Raw genomic sequence first — 17,412 nt, 5'->3', positions numbered from 1 at the left:
GAGAGAAAGAGGTTAATACTTATGTTGTCCCCAAGAATGAATCTGCAAGTATAGTGTTGAGAATGAACTTAGATAAATATATATGATTCTTTTGAAATAAGGTTTACTCGATATTAATGAGAATTTATATCGACCATGGACGGTTCATTCCTTCTAACTTCAGTAGAAATCGTGATTAGCTGTTAAACTACGTGCGGTTAGCTGTGATATTCATGGTGAAGAGATGAAGTAGAGTTGTGGGAGAGAGAGTCCAAATATAGAGGATTACACAGCTCCGTCCAATATCGTAGATCGGCAGCAGGAATACGAGAAAATTAAAATAGAAACTCAAAACCAAAGTTCAATTTTCATTTCAAAATATACACGCAGAGAAAATAAGCAATATAGTAAGCTTTCATCAATTAATCTCTCTATATGGTTTATCTTAATTTTTTCATTAATTAACTCAACAAAGAATTAAATTTTTACCTCATTTCATTATAACCAGAATTTGAAAAATGAAAAAGTCATCTTAGTGAATGTAAACAGTTTAGTTAATTAAAATATATACATGCATATATGATTTTAGGGCTCAAGTTGTAGGGTGGCCACCCGTCCGGTCATTCCGAAAGAACATGTTATCCACCCAAAAGAGCGGCAAGGAAGTCGGCGAGAAGGTGGCCTTCGTGAAGGTGAGCCTCGATGGCGCACCGTACCTCCGGAAAGTCGACTTGATGATGTACAAAAGTTACCAGCAACTCTCCGATGCCCTAGCCAAAATGTTCAGTTCTTTCACTATGGTACATATAAAACCAATATTCAATCAAGATTAAGCTGATTTTTATAATAATTAATTGACTTTAGTTTGTGTAAAAAAAGGGAAATGTGGATCCCAAGGAATATTGAAGGATTTCATGAATGAGAGTAAGCTTATGGATCTACTTAATGGCTCTGAATATTTCCAACCTATGAAGATAAAGATGGCGACTGGATGCTTGTTGGTGATGTCCCTGGGAGTACGTCCCTATTCATTAAAAACTTTAATTCAGACTATTTTTTTTCACAACATAACTTTTCCCGCTTGAATCAGGATGTTTATCGAATCATGTAAAGGTTACATATGAAAGGAACAAAAGCAATCGGACTCGGTTAGTGTTTTCTTCTTCTTCTTCTTTCGTTCGTAAAAATTATTTAATCACGTAGTTAGTTTAATGTAAATGGATATGCTATAATTCAGCACCAAAAGCCCTAGAGAAATGCAAGAACAGAAGCTGAAGGCAGTGACGGCAGCTGATAATATTAATGTTATTAATGGAGTGATTTTGTGTTAAAGTTTAGTATTTGTTATGGACAAAAAACATAATGGAGTGTTAGTGTATGTCGTGGATCAGGAAAACACTTGCTTATTGTTTAGTAGCTCTACATTATTATATGACTTGCTTGTTAGAATAAATAAAATATAATAAAACACTTGGCCGTTACTACGTATTCGTGTTGTAGTAATAAATTGTTTTCTCTCTCTCTTTATTTTCTTAATATTTACCGAGAATAGTGATAAGAAACTAAAATTTGAGGGGATAAAAGGAAAGGTTCCAATAGGTTTTCATTTGGTAATGGAAAGGGAACAAGAGCATGTGGGGATTTATGTTATGCGTCTCCATTTGTGGACGTATGCTGATTTAGGCACAGCACAGTGAAGCGAGAGAAACAAAAATATGTTTATGGTAGGAGGAGGTTGTGGGTAGGGATGGGCATAGGTTTGGTTGAGTCAGATTTTTGATTCATCCAACTAGACAATAATGACTTTTCCACCCAAAATTCGACCCGACCCACATAATATATACCTTCTACCCGACCTGACTTTTTGAGATAAAATTCGAACTCGACCAGACCCAAAATAGTCAAAAGTATTATTTTTATTCAATAAAAATAATGATTTAATTCAAAATATATATATATATAAAAAGATATTATCGTAATTATTCCTAAATATATAAGATAAAATTATATTTTTTTTTGGGTCAGGTCGGATATTTTCACCCTAAACCCAAATTCGACCCAATCTGAACACCACCTTAAAAAAACAACCTAACCCGAACCCAAATTTTTTTTTTATAAAAAACCTAACCCAATCGGGTCAGATCAAAACCCGTCGAATTCAAGTCCCATGCCCATCCCTAATCCTGGAAACGAAGAGTGGCTTTACATTTTTTTTAATTTTTTTTTATGATATTAGTAGGTTCGTTGAATTAACTGATAAACGTGCATCTAAATTGAAAATGTATAATTCTCTAAGGATCTTGTTTTTAACAATTTAACTGAAAAAGGATGTTAGATACTTGCTGTTGTGCAACTGAATACTCACACTCCAATATTCTAAAACAAGAATAAGATGAATTTTGAATAAAAATGAAGAAAAAATCTCTGAATAAAATTTATGAAATAAAGTAATATATTGATTTAAGATAGGTTAAAATTATGTAAATGATAAAATTTAATTTAACCTAAATACTACCTAAATAAATAAAAAAAATAGATAAAATAAATATCATCTTAATGTAGAGAATGATAAATAATAATTAAAGTATTATACAAAAAAAGATATAAAACGAAGTCTAAATATTTTTAAAAAAATTATAGTTGATTATAACTAAGTGTCCCGGTTGATTTAAAATTCTTTTGGATCTATCATGCATGTTTTGACATGTTCCATAAAATTCACGAAATTGAATTTTCATTCTAGATTTGTACCGGTCGGGTTAGACGTCTATTTTGGACACTTTTGGTCTCATTTGAATTGTATAACATCAGTTACCTTCTTCTAGAATAAGTTTTCAATGGATCTTCTTCCTTAAGTCCTTAAGCTTGTATCAATAACCTTTTTAAAACCACTATATAATAGATGAGGTAAAACACGTGTGTATGCATTTAATCTTCAAAGAGATCAATTGCATACCTATTATTTTAAAGGAAATTCAGCGGGGGAGAAAAATAAGAAATGACGTGACTATATTAAAAATGCTGTGCAACCAAATAGTGGGGAATTTTAGCTCAGTCAATCCACAACTACGTTACATGATTGTCGTCCCACAACCCTCCTCCGTTTCTTATCATCATCACTCGACTGCAATTTCAAACAACAAAACTCCACATTAGATATTCGTTTCCTATTTGAAACATTATTGTTTTCTTTCCAATTCAACCCTTTAGTTGAGAAATCTTGAGTATCCATCGAATTGTGGAGTTTACTGCCATGTCATCAAGACCCAAAAGGCATTTTATTATTATTGGAAATTCCATTATAACATGGCACCAAGAAGAAAATTATGCTCCATTCCTATCTGAATTTCCTTGTAACCAAATTCTGCTATAAAACTATACCTGTTGACTCACAATTTGGTGCTTGAATCCTCTTGGACCCATCAGCATCAGCCATACGCTTACGTGGAAAATGGTTCTCCATAGATGCCAAGCTCTCACTCAACTGCCCAACGTTTTGTAAACCTTAAATAAGCCCTTAATTAGAGTGTAAAATGGAACTCAAACAGTCTTTAGTAATACTTACCTGGCTTTTAATGTACCCAATTAACAACTCCTTGCATCCTGATGCATGCACATTTCGTAAACTCGGACATCGGAGTAGCAATTTCTCTACGAAACACAGGTTATAAAACAAAACATAAGAAAACATGAACATTATTAACTGACAAAACTAATGACAATGTCGAGCTAGAAAGTAGGATACCTGGATGCAAGTTTCTACAAGAGTTGAGATTAAGGTCATTGAGTTCTGGACAACTTAAACATAAAGCCTGCATTTTGGATTCACACATGAGAACCACGTGAAGAAATTAAGAAAATACTAACAATATGTTCAAGATTATGGGCTAAAAGATCTCACATCTAAGCCAGAACAACCCCACAGGCTGAGCTTTTTTATTCGACTGTGTTTGATGATAAGCTTCTGGTACATAAGGTGCCGTTTGCTGTTGCCACTTTCTTCGGAAGGTGAATTCTGGGAATCGAGATCGCATATGGTCATCCCGCAATCCATGAGTTCAAGAAGAGTAATTGAGCAGCAGCGAACTGAATTCCACCTGAGAAATGCAGATAACATTTGAAGTATTAATGAATAGATTTACCTAAGATTGGACAAAGAGCAAGGAGGAGTCTTGGACGTTAAGATTACTTGACGTGATTTCAGACAAAGAGCAAAGAGGAGTCTTGACAATGTGTTGGGGAACACATTGCATATCATTCCGATGCCGCTGTCGGTAATACTTGATCTGAAACCAACCAGCAAGCATCAGGATACATGGTGCTGATGATTGATTGGTAATATAGCAATCATTTTCGGATTCAGAGGAGACAAATGGATGAATTAATCAAAGCTTACAGCAAAACATACCCACTCAAACCAAGTAATTCTAATCTTGAATAGCTTGAAGCAATAGCAGCAACAGATGCATCCGTGATTTCTGATCCAAGAACAAGAGAAAGCATCCGCAAGCCCCTGAGTAATATACAATCGTTATCAAACCAGTAATATGCACAAGTCCATGAAACAAAGCAAAGAATTGCTACTCCTCAATACAGGAAAACTCTGTCCAACAACAACAACAAAACTTTATTCCCATATGCAATGAAGTAAGGGGAGGTAGGTTAGTAAACTACCCCCAACACTAAGTTAAGAACAACTTCCGTAAAAAAACTCCGATAGTCAAAAAATTAAAAGTAAAAATAAAATACAATGTATATATAAATAAATAAATAAATACATAGTTGAACAGTCTTCATATGCAGTCATTCATATATAGAAAAGCTCTGTAAAGATCCATAAAGGCGATTCTTGATTAAAATGAACATGTAAGACTAAAAGATTCAAGAAACCTTAAGTTTGCAGCTGTAAGAGAAAGAACAACGGCATGTGAAAGTCGAACTGATGCAATGTGTATATTTTGCAACCTTGGACAACTTCCTATAACATCAACCAGGGTAATAAGATCGGTTGTATCATTTTCTTGGCGGGAGAATTCTAAGGACATCTTCTTCAAGTTGGGACAATTCAGAACCTACAAAAAGAAGCATATGAAAACTCAAATTCACTTAAATGCCCCAGAAAAATTAAATTAAAACATAAAAAGGACGATGAAAAATGTTACCGTCTTAGAAAGAGAATAAAGATCAGAAAGCCAAAGTGTAGAAAGACTTGATGAAGACAGCACAAAGCTCCCTAAATTAGAACATCCTTCCATCTTAAGGCTCACTAGACAACGTTTATCGGCAACAAAACGACCCAATTCATCTCTACACGTACAAAATTAAAGAGAGTAAATCAAAATAAATTGATCTGGCATTTGTTAAATTATGCCTAGTTACCATGCAACCGTAAGCAGGATCAATAAGCATCAACCAGCTAATATTTTGGAAGCATCAACCCGCAAATAGTTTGAAATCCAAAATAGCTGCAAAACGACTGGGCTTTCTTGTTTGTAAAGGGCGAACAAAATTCTTGAAAAAAATGATTTTTGAATAAAAAATGTTTTTTTTAAGTTATTTCAATCGAATTATTCAAGTTGTTCAAATTATTCAAGAACTTGAATTTATTGTTTACATTTTACATTCCAGTTAAATTTAAATTTATAAAATTCGAATAACCGGAAAATCAAAATTAAAATTTTGATCTTCAACTAAATAATTTAATTGTTATGATTTATCATTGACTTTCTATTTTTTGAATTACTCAATTATTTTAAGTTCATTTCTTTATCAAATTTAAATTATATGCTTCTCAACCACTTTAAAATAATGTACAATTTCAATTAATCCTTTTAACAATATTTCTCCTTTTACAATTAATCTCTCAACTTTGTGTTTTATTCAATTTGATCCTTCAACTTTACCTTTTAACAATTCTTTCTTTACATCATTTACTTGATTCCTTTAACACTCTCATCAATACATTATAAATAATTACATTTAAATTTAAATACAATATTTAACAAATATATTCAATTCAACTCAATTAAAATTATATAAATTTAACTTTAAAATAAAAAAATAATATTTATAAATTCAATTAACTTGAATAGAATACTCACCCCTATAAATTTCATCATGAAGATGAATTTTAGCATAGAACATGTTATGCATGACAAGTTGACAACCTAAAATATTAAGAGACAGTTCCAGGCCAATAAGGAACAAAAGTAAATCAACATATGAAGTGACAGATCCAAGCCAATAAAGAACAAAAGTGAATCAACATGACTCGGACCAAGCAATCTGAAACAGGGTGTACATAACTAATAACTTTATAACCATTTTTTTTTCTTTTAGGTTATAACATCTCAAATTAAGAGAGGAAAAGATTAATCAAGACCGTTCATCTAGAATCATATACATTGTTACCCTGATTTTAACTTCTTAGTGTTAGTCATTAGAACCGTCCAATAATTTTAATGGTCAAAAGACTGATACAGTTCAACCAATTATCAGGTCCAGAACTGTGCTTCCATCGAAAAAATCAAGGGAAATCAATCAAACAATAATCAAGAATAATGTTAGAAATGGTACCCAGTGATCCTATTGACAGCTGCATCCGATGTAGAAATCTCCATGGACTCGATATTAGGGCAAGAAAACGCAATGCACGCCAGCGTTGTTGCATCCACATCACTGCAAAACCCACCAAGAAAACAAAATAAAAAAAAAATCATACTAATCAAAGACGGATGCATGGTTTGTGGAGATGTTATAAAATTACGGTTAAAACAGTGCTCGAATCGAACACGATTTTTGCAGCTCTCATGGCTTTCCTAAATCTAGGTTAGTTTCATCCTTATTTCATTGATGATTTTCCTATGAATATAATCAGATTAACCTACATTTCAAGATTTTAATTTTATCTCCATATCAAACATCCGATCCGGTCCATAAATCCCTATATCTGTCTAGATTAGTTCGTTTTTTATGATTTTAACTTTGATCTCCATTTTTTTCCAAAAAAACTCTTTGATCTCCATAGCTATCAACCGATCCGGTGCATAAAACCTTAGATCTTTCAAGATTAGTTTAGACCGAACCTTTCCACCTTAAGAGAAAGGCTAGTAAGGCCCGGGCATTTCTGTAAAACAGACCCGATGAACCTGAGCTGAGCCTTAGGTGGGACCAATAGCCTCAGCTCCTCCGCCGCCCTCCACAGTCTCTTTGTGGTTTTCTCCACCCTTTACACACACTCCCAGCTGCCAACAGCCCCGCCGGCGGCAACCTCCGCAGAATCTCCCATAGACACCCTACCGGTAACCCACCGGAGACTATTTCACTATCCGGGTCCGTATCCCTACATGGGAAGGGATTATCGTAGCCGTCTAAATCGGTTTCCGGCGAGTCACAACGGATATCGATGTCATCAAAATCAAGTGCACGTCGAAGATGGGAATATGGCTGACGTGCAGAGTGAGAATGAGGAGGACAGGCAGCAGATGAGGAAGTATCGGTGGTGGTAGCGGCAGCTGGAGTTGAAGTTGGTGTGGAAGTTGGAGTAGTGGTACTAGCGGGGCTTACTTGGCAAACATGGCCTTTCTTGGGTAGCCCACATCTCCCACAGTTGTAACTGCCACGACGTTTGGCCTGTTTCAAGTTAAAAGCGACGGAAGCGACGGTTGCCGATGAAGAAGAAATGTGAGGCTGGAGGAAGTGCATGGTCGTCGGGCAATGGAGGTAGGGGAAGAGAGAGGAAATGAAGATGTGAAAAATGATTGAAGCGAAACAGAAAAGAGAAGGAGCGGAGGATTTGGGTGGGTGGGATATGGATGGAGAAAATAAAGGGAGGGTTTGGTCGGAAAGAAATGGCAAGTTTTCGCGCCTCATTTCGAAACCTGAAGCAAACAGTGAGAGGGGCGTTCTTATGATATTTATTATTTATTAAAGTTTACCCTCTTCACGTAGGTGTGGAAAACGTTTATCAGTACAGTAAAGACTATATGCGTACAGTATCGAAAATATTTGGGCAAACAACAATATCGATAATCTATTTTTTAAAATAAATATTTTAAATTTAAAATCGTTGTCTTATTAAGTGTCGTATTAAAAGTCAATTAATTTCTAATTAACTCTTAAATTTTATACAAAAGTAAAATATTAAAATTTTAAAAACTCTTAATATTTTATTAAATAATTATTTTAATTCTTTTTTATAAAATACTTTACACAATGTTTTATTTTTGACTAAATATTTTTTTATAAAAATGATTGATTTACTTATGATAATATATTTCGTTGATGTGATTTTACATTACGTAATTAATAAAAATACATGTTATCATTTGATTAACTAAGCTACCTCGGTGATTAAAAGGTCTTAGATTCGAGAATCAAACACTACAAAGATGTTTAAATTTTTATTGTCAAATAATTAAAAATATTTAAAATAAATATTACTTGTAATCATCTTAGATTAATAAAAAAATTAAAATTTAAGAATAGTAAGATTTGAACGTAGTCTAGTAGAATACACATATCAACACTTAATTACTAGACCTCCCCTGCTTCATCTTCTTGCTAGTTTCAATGGCCATTTCTCTACCCCAAAACCTTTATTCCCACCAATCATCTCGTTTTGTCAATTGAAAAATGTCATCCGGTGTCGTTTTCGGGCCAGAAACCCCAGCTTGGACTTACCACAATTATGGAATTTGCGACAAGGCAGGCAGCTAAGGTTCGTATAGTTTTGTCTAGAACAAGTACCGAGTTTTTGTCATCTTCCTTCGACGAACTCGGAAAGGAAAAACCAGAAGAAAGACGAGTAGCCGATGCTTGGTGAGGAATCCACGGCCAAGACGATTTGGTTGAGATGTTAGATCCGATGGATCCTCAAGGTTGGAGCTGATTCAATACGGCGAGATGGCGGACCACGTAACCGTGACCGTGTCAATTCTTCAACTCATTTTCAAATTTCAACCCATTTTCAAAATACAGTGGAAGATGTAGATTCACGCCTTGTCAATTCTTCAACTCCCTAGCCATGGCGGACCACGTAACCGTGACCGTGTTCTCCTTTTCAAATTTCGGGTCCTACGGTAGGCAACGTGAGGTCATCACCAAACAATTGATCGATTGGTTTTAATATTTAATTGGTGTGCAGATACCATGGGAAAGGCCATAGATTTGTGCTGGCAAGTGGAAGGGACCCTGATTTGGTGAACAAGGCATCTGAGTTATTGAAAGATCATTATTTGGTTCCATCATATTGGAGGCAAAACCGAGAACAAAGGCTTGGTAAGGGAAGAGGATGGCCGTTGGATGCAGCCTGAACGCCCAAGCTCGATGATCACCCTCAACGTATACAATGCAAGTAGGCTTGGCATCTAAACATTACAAACTAATATCTTATCCTAACTAAAAAGAACAACGCAATATTTTGCTTTAAACAACTCCCAGTGATGGAAATTGTAGATGAAATGGAAGAATCTATTATGGGAATCAAAGGCAACATGTTTGTAGTAACAAATAGATAGCTGGCTTTCGTTACTGCAATACTTTATTAGAAACTAAAATGTAATGAAAGATTTAAAACTTGCGTCTCATCACGCCATATCAATTGGTTATTGATTTATAACATGTTTATAATTGATCTTACAACATTGTTTATAATTGATCTTACAACATTAGACCAAATATACGTGACTGATATCGCTTATATGTGATCTAACAACATTTCTGACTAAAATGTAACTAAAGATGATCAATGTAGTTTTTACTCTTACTGGACATGATGTGTAGGAAGTTGGAACATGATGCATTACAAGGCATGGCACGACACATATGTCTGACTCGGATGTGAAGGAGAAACTGTCTTGGAACGATTATTTCCATCAAACAGCTACTTTGCATCATACTGGAGGTTAACAATCAGGCATCAGCATCAACCTGTCATTGTCATGAATATCTCTGCAATCAGTACCAAATGTATTATTCAATGCATAATGAACTTCCTTTTAATGGGGATCTTATGTCATGGGTCTCATAGTAGAGCTCTCTGCCTCCCATTTTGAAGATACAAAGTTACACTACAAATTCACAGCAAAATCAAGCTTCTTTTGCGTACACAGGCAATATTTTGCATCACTACCAAAAGTTTGTCTCTAAGATGCAAATAAATAAATTTCGTCTATAAATCATCTACAATTATTATGCACGGCAGTGTCAACATATCCAACAAAGACATCAGCAATCATCTACAATTGCCATTAATATTTCTTAGTCCTTTTCATATTTTCCTCTGTTAGAGAGGGATAACAAGAACTCAAAGCAAACAATGATTATGCACGTCATAAGCACAGCAGACCTTAAAAGGAACGCCCCAATATGCAGCCTATTCAATCACCCTTGCTAAACCCCTGCTGCAGCTTTTGCCTCGTGACCCATCTTTCCCTGTGCAAACATTAAAAGGAATAACATTACTGATTTGCATAAATGAAACTTGATTCTTAGTAAATAATCAAAATGTATCAACATCCAGGATTCCAAAATTTAAACTCAAAAGCAACATCGAAAACACAGCAGCGTGGAAATCAACCAATTATCGGGATATTTTAACTTGGTTAATATCTGCAAGGAAATTGGATAATTGTTGAAAATAACCTCTGATATGGTAAATGCATTGCAAGTACTCGGTAATCATGTTGGACTCCAGTGATTTTCAGTTATAACTTGTAACATTATAAATAATTAAACATATTAGATTGCAAGTATCAATGCAAAAGGCTGAAAACTATAATAAACCTCAGACTCAGGGCCCTGTCGTATTTTCCTAGTAGGAGTCCTCATTGTCACAAACTCCTCAGCTGATGTCGGATGAATACCCACTGTGGCATCAAAGTCTGCTTTAGTCAAGCCAGCTTTGATAGCAACTGCATATCCCTGGAAAACAATGGCACACATCAGAAAAAGAGACTGCAGAACTTGAAATGGAGGGCACCAATTTAGCTAAAGGCTTGAACCTGTGTGATTTCAGCTGAATCGTCTCCACACATGTGCAAACCAAGAACCTTGTTTGTCTTCACACAGACTATAAGTTTCATGAAAACCCGATCAGGAAGACCTGAGAGTGTAGCTTTCAATGGCCTGAAGTTTGCAGTGTAGACATCAATATCACCATAGTCCTTCATAGCCTGTAAAATCCTAAAATATTTTAGCACAATAAATCACTTTTAGTTGTTGCAAATATGCCAAGCAGTTCCTCACCTGTTCTTCGGTAAGACCAACTTGTCCAATAGGTGGCTGGGAAAAGACGGCAGAGGGTACAGCCCTACTCCAAAATGCATGGGAATAAAAGTTAAAAGGCAATTGAGTACAAAATAAAATCCACATCTTGGCACCCAAGACCAACAAAATTCATATAAAAAAGGAAGCGGAGACCTATAACTTGTCCACTCTAAGATTATAAAATCAAAATGCATTCTTTTATTTGAATATGAGTCACTGTATTACAAGCAGGTATTAATCCAGGGATTTATGAATCATTAGTAACGGTAACTCGATAACGAGCAAAATTGGGATCTGGGCTTCCTCTCTTATTGCTCTGCTCCGGTATTTCCAAGGCACCATCACATGAGTCCCACATGGCAGGGTATTATAGATTATACTGTATATTATTTCCTTTCTTATTTTTATTATGACTTCTTTAGAAGATTTCTCTAACCAAACAAAAATTTGATCTTTTCAAGCAACCCAATCCACCCCCAATCATCACCAAATTACGAAATAAATCCAAAGAAAAGGTTTCAGTCACTGCAAACATAAAATCCAATAAATTCTGAAAACAAAACTACAAAACAATAGATAACCTACCAAGAGTGAAGACAGGTTATCATAATTGGGTACTAGTGCAAAAGGCCTCAGAAATATATGTTTTGAAAAAGAAACACAAAGAAATAGAGAAGGGGAAAAGAAGCCTGGACTATGCGCGTTTGACCAACAAGACAGGTAAGGAAGACAATGTCCTTGGATGGAAGTTTGATGAAGAGAAGAAAAAAATAATATAAAAACGGGATATTAGATCCTATACCATTGAAACTGCAAATTGTAATATGCCACAGGGAAATCATCTAACAGTACAATGGAAATAGCTAGACTGTATCTGGAACTAAAATTGGTTCCAATAGGAAGTGGTGAAAACTGCCTCAACTGTTGTTACTAGAGGCTAATAAAGAGCCATAGCCCCTTTCCAAATGTACCGAATCCTTTAAATTTGTTCAATCAATCAACCTCCAGTGTAGAGATTACCTGTAATCAGGTTTGGTTGGTTCATTCTGAAAAATAGTTTTTGCTAAGGCTCCTCCTTCCATCAAAGCAACGGGTGTCAAATTAATTCTGTCTGTGGCATCCCCAACAGCCCAAATGGAAGGTACTGTAGTACGCGAGTATTCATCAACCTAGAGAAACAAAAAAGCAAAAAGTTACACAAAATAACTAAAATAGTACCATATATGAAAATAGAGACAACAAAGCAAGAAAAACTTCCAGGGTAAGAAGAGCAATTACCTCTATTGATCCATTACTGCTCATTTTGACCCCCACAGACTCCAATCCCAAGTTCTGCAATGCAGTACAAGTTAAAGTACAATCAATACAACTTCCATCAAATCTACCTTGACTTATATTAAAAATGAAGTTGCAATTAAAAGGAGAGAATCAATATCCACTGCATGCATAATGCCATAGGTTTCTTAAGTCACAATGAGAAGATAATGATGAAAAGCAAGAAACCCGACCACATTTGAAAATGAGGGTTTATAATATGCAGCTCATAAATTTTCTCCTTTCTCTTGGCTTTTTATGACCTATTTCTCTGGTGAAAGCTTTATGTTGGTAAAACTTATGTTTTAATTTGGTACCCTTTTGCTGGCAATTTGGCTACAAAAGGCCATTTACTAGAGAGAATCAAGTCACAAAAGTTACTCCAAACCTTTGTATTAGGCCTTCGACCAGTTGCAAACATTATATGTGAAAATCCTTTAATTGTTCCTTTGTTGGTCTTCAGAGACAGTGAACCATCGGCTGACTTAACAATTGCCTGAGGAGACTCCTCTATATGAAATTTAATTCCTCGTAGAGACACTTGTTCACCAACAAAATCCCTGATCTGTTAAACAGATGATACTTTTATCACTAAATAATGTAATTTCTAAAACAAGTATAATGCAAATTAACATAACAAGTAAAGAAGCTATCATTTTGCTCAAATCTTCACCTCTTCATCGAAACCTCGCAAAACTTTTTTCTGACGTATAAATACATGGACCTCACTTTGCAAACCATTGAAAATGCCAGCGAATTCCAAAGCTATATATCCCCCACCAACTATAGCAATCTTCTCTGGTTTTGAGGGCAAATCAAGGGCGGCATCAGAATCTATCGCATACTCACTTCCTGGAATATCAGGAATAAATGGACGTCCACCAACTGAAATCAGTATATGTCTAGCAGTGTAAAGTTTTCCATCTACATCAACAGTATGCGGATCCACAATCTGCAACACATATCATCAAAATGGATTCACAACCGAGAATCCTAAAACACACAAATGATTTTAAACATTCCATAAAGAGACAATGTGGACAGATCATTCTACCTTCCCACGACCTTCGATCAATGTGACACCAGCATTACCGAGAATGTTCTTGTAAATACCGGTAAGACGCCGTAACTCGGCATTTTTATTAGCCATCAAGGTGCTCCAATCATGCTTCGGTTCCGTGTCATATTTCCATCCAAAACCATTACTCTCATCAAATTCATGAGAATATTTTGATGCGTAAACCATTAGTTTCTTTGGCACGCATCCTCTAAGAACGCATCTGCAATCATAGTCACATTTTTTTGTTACAACTTGAAGCAAACATAGACAAAAAGAGGTGATTGATATAATGGTGAAACTAAATTCAAGTAGGATTTTTGTCAATACACTTTAGCTTTTAGGCTGGCAAAAGCTTTGTTCATGCAAGTAAAGTTTAAGAACATAACTTTTGTTTTGTTCATGAAATTGTCAATTTCAAGTAAAAGCCTCGGAACCCAAATGGCAAAACTGCTAAACACCCACACGCAATTCCAGTTTATATAATTCAATGAGCAATTAGCTCCAAAAATTTCTTTACACAAAAATAAATAATTTATAGATATACATAGTTGAATAAAAAAATTTCTTAACACATGGAGACTTACGTTCCGCCAACGCCGCCGGTGGTCTCTGAAGAAATAGTCGAAAATGGAAGCTCACAGACAGCAACGGAAGCACCAAAATTGGCAGCGAAACGGGAAGCACGAACACCACCACTTCCGGCACCGATAGTAAAGAGATCGAAATCGTAGTGCCGCAACGGCTCAGACCCATTATTGGATTCTGCACGAACAACAAAAAGGAGCCGCCGCTGCCGCTGCTGCTGAAGCTGCAAACGATGGTGGTGGCGTTGATGGTGGCGCGAAACAGAATAAAGGGTGTTGGGTATGGGGACAAAAACGGGAAGATTTCGGCAAAGGGTCTGGAAAGTCGGGGAAGAAAGCTTGGGAGCTGTAAAAGAAGTGGCCATATGTGGTTTTTCCTTGGGTGAAATCTGTTTTCTCTGGGTGGAGAGTAAATATTTATATGGTTCGAACGTGGATATTTCGAGGGCGACGATGGTGGCCGGGTGGGGTCCGCCTCCTATCAAAAATTCTACCGGTGGATATGCTTTGCGATGGAGGCAGGTGTCGGCTTTTGGGCTCTTTCAACTCTCGCATTTGTGGTCTGCCTTCTTTCGTTCCATTGCTAATAATAACAAGGTAAAATATGTATTTAGGCATATATTTATTTTTATTGTTTAATTTTAGTCATTTAAATATTTTTTTAAAGATTTAATGTTATATTTTAATTATGTTTTAGTCAATCATTATTAAAGAAGTAATAGTGATGATAGTATGTCACATAATATCATATAATTATTGAGAGAAAAAAGTTACCACAACAATAATTTTATTTATTTTTTAACAACGGGTAATTAAAATATAATCAAAACGTAATATTATGTATGATTTAAAAAAAAATAATTAAATAATCAATATGACTAAATAAATAATTTATCCTTTTTTCTTTGCCTTTATTTCGCAGACTAATCATATCCACCTGTAACGAATAAAAGAAAATGCCTTTTACTACTCAACAGAAAACAAAGGTCCAATATAACATATACCAGATGTTAACTTTGCTTTTTATTGTTGAGTGGAGCAAATTAATCTCCGAGCACACGTCGGCCGTATATGGCGGCTCTGAAGGTTGATGCAAGGTTGAAATCACTGCTGATGCGGGTTTATCGGAAGCTTTTCATAAAAGATATAATTTAGGCTGCGTTACGAAGAAACTATGAACATGGTCGACCTTTATGATTCAATTTCTAGCTGCCTCTCGATGATGAAAAGGAAAATAAATAATGTTCATTTCATCTTCTTCAATTGACTTTTTAAGAAATAATTTGTATTTCTAATCAAAAGTTCATAATAATTTATAAATGTATGAGAACTGAACACTTTACATCAAAATTCGATTTTTAATCGTCAAAAGTGAAGAAAATATTATGAACCGATGGTTCGATGCATCGGTTCAATGCGGTTGATATAAAGGCGTACATTTAAGATTATTTGCTTGAGAAAATAGGTCTAATTGTACATTCAGTTCCTTTCCTCTCCGTATGTTTGAAATTCAGCCCATTTACTTTTAATCTTAGGAATTAAAGGGACTAAATTTCGAATATGCAAATGTTGCAGGGACTGAAAGCATAGTTGGACCCAATGAATGCCAGAAAGTAGTTCCGAATGTAGTGTTGGTTGGTAAACAGAGGAACTGGAATAATCGTGTATTTACATGTCTAAAGTTGAGTTAGCACTCCAAGACACGTTAGCAAAGATCCAATTCCATTTTATAAATTAAGAGAAAGATCCCAAGTAGAATTTGATGTCACGAATGTAAATTTAGGGAGTTTTATTAAAATTTTAATTAAAAAATATTTAGATTATATAAGAATTTAAAAATTTTAAGCACCTCTTAATCCACGAGGAAGAAAATACAAATCTTCTTTTTTTGCCTAAAGAATTTGACTTTAGTTGTTAAAAAACAGAGGCACCAATGGATGAACGATGCCAAATATAAACACGTTGCCAACCATTCTCTCCTATATCCCATCAAGTCATCAATGAAGAAACAATATAGAACTATATTACACATGGGGCAATTCAGGTGGAGTTTTACAACATGATCCCTTTGAACATGATAATCACAATGAACAACATACAACTAAATGAAAGGAGTCATTTTAGCTTAGAGCGACAACCCAGAATCTTCATCCTCGTCAAGGGAAGAAGTGTAAACAAAATAAAGTGCCCAAATCAAGCCGAAAACACCAAACAGGATCCACCCGAGAAGGTTGTTGCTCAGACCGAATGGAAGTCCGGTCCCTTCGGTCGACATTCTGTCGTCCACCAAAGCAATGGCCGGGAGACTTGACATGGCTGCTGCTGCCAGCAATGATGCACTCATGCCCATGGTCGTCGACACATTCCCCTCCATCGAACCCTTCTTCTCCGTGGAACACATCACTTTTCCCTTCATTGCAATTGTGGGCAACCCTGGAAGAAAATCTTTGCAGTTGAGATAAAACTGAAGATGCAAATGATGTTTTACTTTTAGACACAATGAAAACCAAATACATACACACACACACTTACCAATGGCAAGTGGGGATGCAAGCCTTGTTAATGTTTTGAGGGCAGGGGCGATTGATGAGGTGAGGGTGGTAGCAGATATGGTTGCCATATTCCTACAATTGGGTGAAAGATTGCAGATTTTGCTACACTTGGGGCTGTTGGATGTCCAAAATCTAACACTTTCATTTCATTAACAAACAGTTCACAGATTAATACCGTTGCTGATTAGTAGCCCTTCGTTTGATATCCCCTATCCACATAGATCCAATCAAGTTCTTCCACGTGTCACATCCTCCGCCTGCAGACAAAGATCGATCCAAAGTTGCGTCTTATCTGAACTGTCATTATGGAACAAAGTTAAAATTTCAATGATGACTATTGGTGTTTTTATATATGGGTTATTATTTGATATATTGATTAGGTAATTCTACTAGCGATATTAATCCATTGTCATGACCAAATTACCTTCACATATTCCTACGATGTGATCACCTCATCAAGATAGAAAATTATTCTTTTGTGTTGTACTTCTCCGTATAAATTATATCTCTGATGTCATTCTCTCTCGTAAGAACTCAGGATTTCTGGAATTTTCTATAAGATATCCTAAAGTTCTTTCGCATAAGAATTCAAGATTTCCGGAATTTTCCGTAAGATATCTCAAGGTTCAAACGAAGGCAACTCATCATTCCTCCC

General features: G+C 35.5%; 2 protein-coding genes, 1 long non-coding RNA gene and 1 pseudogene across 4 annotated transcripts; 1 reads left to right on the top strand and 3 right to left on the bottom strand.

Annotated features, from left to right (window-relative positions):
- The first annotated feature begins 884 nt into the window (after nt 1-884).
- On the top strand, nt 885-1,432 carry LOC120143496. Its single transcript, XR_005517943.1, has 3 exons — nt 885-995; nt 1,070-1,127; nt 1,217-1,432. It is a non-coding gene; the product is annotated as an uncharacterized LOC120143496 (long non-coding RNA).
- A 1,602-nt stretch (nt 1,433-3,034) lies between these two features.
- Nucleotides 3,035-7,745, bottom strand: LOC120143502 (annotated as a pseudogene).
- Nucleotides 7,746-9,633: 1,888 nt separating this feature from the next.
- LOC120143563 (glutathione reductase, chloroplastic-like) lies at nt 9,634-14,795 on the bottom strand. 2 transcript variants are annotated; one of them, XM_039157871.1, is made up of 12 exons: nt 14,721-14,795; nt 14,206-14,689; nt 13,616-13,841; nt 13,235-13,513; nt 12,950-13,126; nt 12,526-12,579; nt 12,268-12,416; nt 11,227-11,290; nt 10,983-11,153; nt 10,765-10,902; nt 10,328-10,413; nt 9,634-9,930 (listed from the first exon to the last, which is right to left on the bottom strand). In XM_039157871.1, the coding sequence occupies exons 1-11, from the start codon at nt 14,758-14,760 to the stop codon at nt 10,372-10,374; spliced, it is 1,824 nt and encodes a 607-aa protein (XP_039013802.1). In that variant the 5' UTR covers nt 14,761-14,795; the 3' UTR covers nt 9,634-9,930; nt 10,328-10,371. The 2 variants fall into 2 exon arrangements, with proteins under 2 accessions (XP_039013802.1, XP_039013801.1); XM_039157870.1 differs by having other exon boundaries at nt 9,634-9,909.
- Nucleotides 14,796-16,206: 1,411 nt separating this feature from the next.
- LOC120143479 (photosystem II reaction center W protein, chloroplastic-like) lies at nt 16,207-16,907 on the bottom strand. The gene is made up of 2 exons (XM_039157788.1): nt 16,738-16,907; nt 16,207-16,638 (listed from the first exon to the last, which is right to left on the bottom strand). The coding sequence occupies exons 1-2, from the start codon at nt 16,823-16,825 to the stop codon at nt 16,331-16,333; spliced, it is 396 nt and encodes a 131-aa protein (XP_039013719.1). The 5' UTR covers nt 16,826-16,907; the 3' UTR covers nt 16,207-16,330.
- Between the last annotated feature and the right edge of the window lie 505 nt (nt 16,908-17,412).

Source organism: Hibiscus syriacus, unplaced genomic scaffold (assembly GCF_006381635.1).
Source record: "Hibiscus syriacus cultivar Baekdansim isolate YM2019G1 unplaced genomic scaffold, ASM638163v2 tig00110858_pilon, whole genome shotgun sequence".
In the NCBI taxonomy this organism is placed as follows: Eukaryota; Viridiplantae; Streptophyta; class Magnoliopsida; order Malvales; family Malvaceae; genus Hibiscus; species Hibiscus syriacus.
The sequence above is the reverse complement of the archived record's forward strand: the minus strand, read 5'-3'. Positions and strand labels throughout refer to the sequence as shown.

Coding starts and splice junctions, on each gene's coding strand:
- LOC120143563 (XM_039157871.1), bottom strand. CDS start 14,760: ATGCGAGAGTTGAAAGAGCCCAAAAGCCGACACCTGCCTC. Junction 14,690..14,720: donor CAAAAGCCGACACCTGCCTC/CATCGCAAAGCA, acceptor CGGTAGAATTTT/TGATAGGAGGCGGACCCCAC. Junction 12,580..12,949: donor GTCGAAGGCCTAATACAAAG/GTTTGGAGTAAC, acceptor ACTGCATTGCAG/AACTTGGGATTGGAGTCTGT.
- LOC120143479 (XM_039157788.1), bottom strand. CDS start 16,825: ATGGCAACCATATCTGCTACCACCCTCACCTCATCAATCGCCCCTGCC. Junction 16,639..16,737: donor TGCATCCCCACTTGCCATTG/GTAAGTGTGTGT, acceptor ATTTTCTTCCAG/GGTTGCCCACAATTGCAATG.